Consider the following 9,341-nt stretch of genomic DNA (forward strand, 5'->3'; position numbering starts at 1 on the left):
CTTTGCTCGTAACTTGAAAACACTGACACTTCAATAGTAATAGTTCTCTATATTGCTTCCTTTTATGTCTGTAGATGTTACATTTATGATTGTCTTATTATGTTTATCTTTTGTACATTTCCACAAAAAATCATTTTACACAAAAAAGTGCATTAACGTTTATAAAAAATATGTATTTATATTGATTTGTGTATTGGGAATTAATATTGTGAGACAGATGTATCACAAGGCAGTAAAGCAAATATAAACCCAAATAAGGTTACTCTGATAGAATGTGATGAAGGTATTGGGATCTTATTGGGGCCTTTAAGTAAACACATTTAATAAGATATTGTTACTTCATAATTTATTCATTATTCATTATTATATCAGTTTTTTTAAACAATCTTTAAAGGGGAAGTAAACAATGTTATATCTAATGTTTTGATTTTCTATACCACCCCACTCTACTGAAGAAAACTTTCTTGCCTACAGCGCTTTCACACCATGCTCTGGGCTGCTGTCAGTTACGTGACTTTAGGAGTGAATGCACATTATACAGTACTTAGCAGATTAGTAGAGGTTCAATGTGTGATACTTAACCAAACTACAGACCATCGATTAATACGCAAAAAATTAAAATACTTTCCCTATTATGTACAGGGAATAATGTTTCCAATGCACACAGTTAATATTTCCTTGTGAACTCATTGTGACTGCTAAATGACAAAATATTGTTTGCTCTATCTTTTATGTTAGTACACAATGAGCTCAATGAAACCCTTTAGTGAAAAAGCACCAATGCGCAATTAAAAATGTGCAATGCTAAATTAAACCTTGCAATGCAATGCAATACAGAGGGGGAGATTTATCAAGACACGAATGCGAACGCTCCGAGCATGTTTATGCCGATTTTTCCGCACCTGCGCGACTTTCTGAAAAATTCGGAAAGGCTCTGTCGCTGTTTACAATTGTTCCGTACGAAAATTTTGTGACTTTTGGATCACCAATACAATATTATCGTGACTAATACGATTTTTTTGTAAGCATTTTCGAGATATTTGCGATCTTCAGAAATTTTCGTTTCCAATTCAAATTTTTCCCATTCGGGATTCGAACTCGTGTTTTGATAAATCTGCCCCAAAGTGTTGGTAACTTACTACACTGCAAAATGTGAAACGTTATTTTTTGATATTTGAAAAATTTTATTCCGTTCATATTTTTTATTACATATTGCCTTATGTGCTGTAAGTTGCAGAATGCGTTGGTTTCTCTGCAGTCATGCAATGCACACCATCTGAATGGTTATTAATAAGCCTAGCTGGTTGTATAGCTGACTGTAAGTATTGCACATAGATGCACAGATACCAGTATATTATCTATATATTGACAAAGAGGGTCATATTTTTACCTGTAGTGACATCTACTGCATGACTTCCCTACTGCTAATCAGTGACCCTATTAGTTACATGGAGCTCTATACTACAGATAGGGTCAGTTAAGATCAGCAATCAAAGAGTTTTGTTTAAGGCTACATTTTAATTGATACTGTTATTCTATTATTTATATTTCTGTTCAGATATTCTCGTGTGTATTTCTAGTTTGTTATTAAAAACATTGCTTTGTTGTTTGACTCAGTGAGTCCGCAGCAAGCAGGGTAAAATGTAAAGGGCTCATTTACAATTAGCATCAAAAGTGCTAGGGACATTATTAGGCACAAATGTAGCCTTTTTAAAGGTAAGTCATGTAGTAATTGTGCCTACCGGCTCTCCTGGCAGGGAACACTCTTCTATCTCTGTTAGTTGTGCTTAGAGTAGTGCATTAGATGCAAGGTATGGTGCGCAGCTCGCTTGGGCTCAAAGAAGTCCTGTAGTTAACACCTTAGGCAGGCATTAGGCTGAAAATAAAGAGTGCATTTTACTAATGTTTGAAGTGAGTGCCTAAACAATAACATGTTATAATTTAGCTCCTACTCGATAATATCAAGGGGAATACTGTATGCAGAGCAAACAGAATCAGTTAACATTTGCTTACACAGTGAAAATAGCTTCTTGCAGCCCCAGGTGCACGCTGTACCCAATGCCCAGGCAAATAAATACAAAAATGATGAAAACAGCAGCACTCCGGTTGTTTTGAAAAATGTGACTCAAGTGCCAAAGGCAACGTTTCGGGCTTCACTCCAGCCCTTTATCAAGCCTGTACTGTATGCAGAGCATATGGTGCATATGGTGCTTTATCTCCTATATGTTAATGTTTAGTTAAAGGAAAATAAAAATAACCCTTACTTCTTAACAAAACATATTTTCCATCTCAGTGCATTTTATTTCACCTTGACTACTGTGCTAAACACACATGCTAAAAACACATGAGACTCTTCAAAGAAAAATACCACAGGAAAAAATCATATAACTCATATAATTATTTGTAGAATTTTGTGTTGAAATGCAGCCATTATATAGAAGCAACAGGTTACTCTTTTATTCATCAGCTATTCCAATTAATGCAAAGGACCTGAAAAGAATATAAGGCCTCTAGTCACTGACTGTGATAATGTACGAGAATTTATACACTAAATTATGGAGAGTGTTTATATTAGTTATCTGCTAATCTGCTTTATATTCTGCTCCTTATAGCTAATCTTACATATGTGTATGCACGCTCTTTCAACTGAGAACTGATTCAACAGGAAAAAACATTTATATTTAAATATACATTTAAAATAGAAACAACGTTCCACTGCAATAACACAGGAATAATACATTACTCTATTTTCAATATTTTAGGTCTTTTGTACTTCCTGTAAATTGCCTTTTTTTTAGATTGTGCTCTCTAAATTTTATACAGTATATTTGCCATAATGTTTTCAGTTGAATATCAGCAATAGCTTGAGCTGTGGCTTCGACATCCCTTGTCTGTGGCTATTAAAGTGGCCCTACACCAAAACCATTTATTATTCATGCTATATGTTAGAGTGATATTTTTGAATCTAAGGCCCAATAGGGAAGCAAGTCAACAATTCAACAGAAGTCAACACAAAAGCAAATATTTCCAAACACAATACAGTTTTTTTTTTATAAAAATATATTTTATTTGCTATTATTTATTTTATGGTTGATAATTCAGGACAGTATTCATAAATCTCCCACTTATCAAAGACTCTAAAGTGAAACAAAATCTGTATTTTATACAATTTAAAAGCAAAATCACTTGCCCTTATTCTGCTGACTCTTCTTGTTGCTTACATCAGTTGAGCTCAAAGTGTGGTCCACATGCAAGAACATTTTGGTTCTCATTGAGTAAAGAGAAATACATATGTAAGTGATGCAGACATTAAAAAGGCTATACACAATTTGATAATTACACCTAATCATGCATGATCATTTCATTTATGAGTCTATGCATTTATTTGCATAGAATTATGCCGTATATCCATAATGCATATTCATATACTAATGAGCTGTTACAGAAGATTGTTTGCAAGACATTTATTTTGACAATAATCCAGAAGAAAATCCTGTAAATTACAGTTTTTTAGATTGTGTCCTCTTAATTTTATATTTGCCATAATGTTATCATTTGAGTTTTACCATGTCTCAAAAGCAATAAGTAAACATATGTTTAACATTAGAAGGATACTAGAAATGTTCTAGTCTTCAAAGTGAAATAATAAGAAACCTAAAAATATTGAGTCAGTTGTTTCATCAGGAAACAAGCCATTTTGTTTATTTAAAACCTGAAGCCAAATTTCATCATCTTCTTTAAGATGAATTAGCAGAGATCCTGATGCTTGGCCAATGTTAGGTTCATAATTCCTTGTTTGTGTCTGTTGAACTATATTGCCATTGCGAAACAGGCCAACGCTAACAGATTTATGTCTTAAACTTAAGTGGTATGTGAAAAAATAGACACCATCAATACTGGCAATGAATATACCTGAATTGATATTGTATGGTTTATTTTCATTGACAAAAACCTTCTCAAACTTTATTGGGTATCCAGGTAATAAAGCATTCCTTTGCTGTCCAAGGCCCACTGAAAATGCTATGTTTTCATGTCCAGCACATACTCCTTTTTGTCCCTTTTCACCCTTTATTCCTGGCATTCCTGTTTGTCCTTGGTATCCTTGGGGCCCCAAAGATCCAGGACTTCCACGGTCACCTTTGGGTCCAACAGGACCTTGTTGTCCCACTGATCCTTTTTGCCCAACTTCTCCAGGCTCCCCTTTTGGGCCTTCTGCACCCTTGGTTCCCTTTTCTCCATTGTTCCCCTTAGGTCCCTCATCTCCCTTTATACCCTTTTCTCCAAGTTCACCCTTATGACCTTTTAATCCATTTACACCATCCATGCCTTTGTTTCCCTTATCACCCTTTCCACAAAATGGACAAATGTCCCCCGGTTCACCTTTTGGACCAACAGCACCTATGTCTCCTGCATCACCTTTCCATCCCTTGTGACCTTGATCTCCTTTGGAACCCTTCTGCCCATGATTACCCTTAGGTCCTTCTAGGCCTTGAGGTCCTTTTTCACCAACTATTCCAGGTTCACCTAGAATAAAATAAAAAGGCTTTATATATATGCGGATGATTAAAAATTGATTGCTGTAAAGTGTTTTTGTGAGGTTTGGTAAAGAGAGGTTACTAATATAGACAAGAAGGTCAAACAGAATAAAAAAGGCAAGTCTTGTAAGATCTCCACATTTTAGTCTATTGCAAGTTCTTCATTGACCTAATGCCCTACTAACCCCATACACAACTCCTCCATCACAATTCCTCCTTTGATTGATTTTTTTTCAACTGTTTCTACATTCTTATCCTCTGTTTTGTCTGTTTTGCATTATACACACTGAAGGTGTCATATAAATAAACACTTGTACCATTATATATTATTATATCAATGAGGTTTAGGAAGTAAACACGATGCCAAAAATCTACCCAATCTTAATGCAGCTTTGCAAAGTATATGTCAAGTGCATTGTATTTGAATGAACTTTCCAAATAACTGATCAGATTCTGTGTATGTGTGTAAATCTGTGCAGCATATGTGAGTATTTATATACAACCATATATATATATAGTTACATATTTGAAGTTGACAAATTCAAGTATAGAAATTTATTTTCTATATAGTGTCAGGAATTGCAATGCACACCTGTTGGTCTTACTATTAAAGGTTAAGCAAGAAAACATTTTCTTCATTTTAGTAAAGTTGATCTTCTGTACATGAATATCCACCTTTTATATATTCTTTAGATAAGTACAAATCTAAAAATTCCCATGTGCTCAGGAGACTGTGACATACTGTAATTCTTATCTATCAAAGACTAAAGAAGGATGATATGTGAGCAAAGGCATTAGCAGGTAAAATTACCTGGATCCCCTCTTTCACCTTTGTCTCCTTTTTGTCCTTTGGGTCCTGGAATATTACAGAAGCACTGTTTCCCTGTTGTATTGTTTTCCACTGGTATTTCCAAGAAAGAATCTAGCTGGTCATCATACGGAGGGGCTTTGTTAGTCACTAGTAATGGGATTACGGTTGCATTGTTCCCTATCTCTTTGGAAGTACTATCTTGCGTAGAAAGAACATTCTCACTGTTAGTAATGTTGAATACATCAAAACTAATTAGCTGCTTGGGATCAGTATTTGTTGTAATTAGCTCCTGTGCTTTAATATTATTTTCCACTCCATCTGCTACATTGTGTGAAACAGGGGTTAGTGTAGATGTTACAGCAACCTGGAAACTTTCTTGAGCCCCGCCATCTGTGACTGTATCACTTTCAGCTGTCCCATGGCTTACATTGAGGAGAACAGTAAAAGCTTGTTCAGCTTCCTGTGTTTCAGCGCCACTGAGTGCATCCATTGTAAACAGTGGGCTAGATGTCAGGCTGACAATTGCTGAACTTCTCAGTGGACCGCATGGACTAGACATTAGTATTAGCAGAATAGATAACATGCCTGTAAAGTACAAGGAACAGCATTCTGTCACATAAAAGTTATAACATTCAAAAGGCACAGCATATACCCCAAAACACTTATGGAATATTGTTTCAAACCATAAACATTTTATGCTGTTAATAATGTAAATGGGCAGGCAATGGAAGAAACCATACAAACTGGATACCTTTATAGGATTACATTGCTTATCTTTTTAACATTATGCTTGGCTAGATTTCCTTAGATAACATAACGTTTCTTTAGTATAATATTCAATATCATTTCTTTGTGCATAAAATTGAAGGTTAGTAGATGGCATGGAATATATCAGACAATTCACATGGATGAAAGCAAATGTAAACATTATTATATATACAGATGGCACCATTTCTTCTAGATACACTATCTCAATCAGATTGCTCACCATATCCCACCATGTCACTCTATTTATATTGATCATTATTACACCTTTTTCCATTAAAGCGAATCCTGTGCTCTACACGTGAGCTGAATGATGGAAAAACAATCTTTGACATATATAATATGTATTAAATCCAAAATGACCTAGCATTTCATGTGCCATGAAAAGCACACAAAAATATGCAGTTGAAGGCAAAAATATATTTAAAAGTCATTTTAAGAACAAGACAATTCCTTTTAAACCCTTAGCTAGAAGAGAATAGGTTAGGCAATTAAAACATTGATATAGGTTCCTGAATGTCAGTTAATGCATTTTCCTGATCCTTTCAAGCACCAGAGAAAAGGAGGGAAATTATGTATTAGAAGTCTGGAAAAGTTCTGTCAGGTTTTTAAAAGGCAATAAATGATTTACCTAAAATATGATAGCATAACAGGCGAGCGTCCAACTTTAGTTTTGTCTTTCTGGAAATACGCAATGGGCTGTGCTGCATTAAGTAGTAGATGTAGTACAAAGGTCCTATTGTGCTCTACAATGGAATAGGTGCCCCAAGTCATCTTCACATAAATAAGTATAATAATAATATTTAAGCCAGTCTTTTATCTATTTATCTATGGCACTAGTGTAAGCAGTCTACTGTTTCCTGCGCAATACTAAGATCTGTAATTACAAGTGATATAATAGAACTATTAATGTTCTTCCATTAGTACTGAAATGTTCCTTGTTGTTCTGAAAGAAAAAGCATGTAATTTCCAAGAAACTGTAAAATCGATCTGCCAGCTTGTATTTATAAGGCCACATGAAATGCCTCATTCACAGCCCAAGACACATCTACTGTATATCTACCTGTAATAGGTTACTTGTAGAACATTTCAGGGAAAGTTTTTAAGTAAGTAGTAGCTTGTTTACAACAAAATTCATTTCCATTTCTAAAACAAAGATCCATCAGACAAATAAGGGGTCTGTTTACAACAAGGTGCACAGTGTATGTTTCTGCTCTTTCCCCACCCAGGATTGGTGCAAAGCTGGGCTTATGTTCAGTGTTCTGTGCATGCAAAACTGGAGCCCAATGAGTTCCACCCAATTGTGTATGCAGTGATTGAACGCACCTAGGATCTAACATGTCATTGAGGGTTGAAAATGAAGGACTAGCTTGACTTAGCTTCAAACTAAAGAGATCCAATATACAGTATATCTGTATGCTCCTTCAGCCACATTGCCAGCTTGCCCTGCTACTTCTGCCATACATATTTCCTTTCCCAGCATGCCACAGTTGTTTTTTGCTGTTGTGGTGCATAACCTATGTATTCTCTCCATCATGTTTGATTTAACTTTCTTTCAATTTCCCCCTTCCCCATTCCTTGTCATTCTTTTCCTGCACTGACTCTATAAAAGCCTGACATTAAATGATAGAAGCCAGGTTATGTATTAATAACAAGTAATGTTGATGTTTTGCAGAAATCCATATATTTGATGCATATAGTAGCCTTATGGTGGTGATGGGGATTTTAAATCACTAAGCTTATATTTTCTGTGCTACACATCATTCTGATAACCAGCTCAGAAGTCTAAGCCTGTTTGTCATGATCTTATTGAGAACAATTTCTTATTTCATTTAAGTCCATTTCATTGAGTTTAATATTTCATGAATAGCTGCACATATTGTGACTTAGAGAATCTCTCTCCTAGATTTACAATTAGTATTATCCTTTTTAGATCTGCATCAGGGTAGAAAGGCCTTTGACACTCCAGCTGGTGCTAAACTACAACTCCCAATTATAGCAGAGAATGGATACTGGGGTTTGTAGTTCCAGAACAGCTTCTGCAGTAAGTACCTGTCTCCCTGATTTACGCTCATTATATCTGTTCTTTATGTTCACTCTTTCTTAAAAAAGTAGTATATGTTCAATGGCTCTTCATATTATCCCTGCTGGACCATTTACAGAAGAATCTCTAGCGAGGATACAGAGCAAAATATATACCTTGGAGATGCAGAGAAATAATAAGACCCAAAGCAATAAAAGATGGTTTAATTATGAGCTGGAAATTGTAATGGAGTTGTTAAAAAGAAGTCTAATTATCACAACTGCTGTCCCCACAGTATGCCTACTAAAAGTCAGCTTTATCAGGAATTAGGATTCACAGGCAAAAATAATTTGATGTGTAGCTTTCAGTCATCATTCCAACTGAATATACAGTACCATAAACATAAAGGGATGGTTCAGCTTTAGGTTAACTTTTAGGGGCAGATTAGAGCTCAACGAGACGACCAGTATCCGAAGCTTTCGATATGTCGTTTTGTCGATCCGCCATACACGCACCTAGCTTCATACGATACTATCAGTGCATGTATGGCCAGCTTTAGAGTTCACTATCTAATGAAAATACTTCCTGAAATCCCACAATATTAAATAGAAAGTGGGTGAATTTTTCTGTGGTGAGCTCTAATCTTACATTTTGATAGATCTGCCCATTAGTATGTTATGGAATGGCTGATTCCACAGAAAATAAAAAATGAAGGTCAGTTGCAAATGGTCTCAGAATATACAGCTCTTAATCACACCTGTGCTACACTGTGAAATATGGAGTGGCATGTGATTGGGCCATGGGTGTTCATTTATACTCGTGTGTTATTCCCCTGGCGCAGCAATAAACAGTTACAGATGCAACATGTTAGAGCAGCCACAAGTAAACACAGGTGGCACTTATCTATCTATATCTATATGCTGGTCAAGGCAAGTGTAAGGTACACATGACTTTGCACCAGGGGGCACTGAATGAATGAAACTGAATGAATTGGTGAGTTTTTCTGTGGTGAGCTCTAATCTCACATTTTGGTAAATCTGCCCCTTAGTGTACCAGCCTTTTTTATGGGTGCAATTATACTCATTTTGCACTTAGTGATCATATATGTGTTTTGGTCTGTGATAATTACATTGCCTTTCCTCAGATCAGTCATTAGTGCAAAAAGAAAAAGTGTCACTAAAGTCACCAAAGACTGCACACAGACAGA

General features: G+C 35.6%; 1 protein-coding gene across 1 annotated transcript; it reads right to left on the minus strand.

Annotated features, from left to right (window-relative positions):
• Positions 1 to 3,080: 3,080 nt before the first annotated feature.
• Positions 3,081 to 5,916, minus strand: LOC116410893 (complement C1q and tumor necrosis factor-related protein 9-like). The gene is made up of 2 exons (XM_031902437.1): positions 5,347 to 5,916; positions 3,081 to 4,524 (listed from the first exon to the last, which is right to left on the minus strand). The coding sequence occupies exons 1-2, from the start codon at positions 5,903 to 5,905 to the stop codon at positions 3,626 to 3,628; spliced, it is 1,458 nt and encodes a 485-aa protein (XP_031758297.1). The 5' UTR covers positions 5,906 to 5,916; the 3' UTR covers positions 3,081 to 3,625.
• Between the last annotated feature and the right edge of the window lie 3,425 nt (positions 5,917 to 9,341).

Source organism: Xenopus tropicalis, chromosome 5 (assembly GCF_000004195.4).
Source record: "Xenopus tropicalis strain Nigerian chromosome 5, UCB_Xtro_10.0, whole genome shotgun sequence".
NCBI lineage: Eukaryota > Metazoa > Chordata > Amphibia > Anura > Pipidae > Xenopus > Xenopus tropicalis.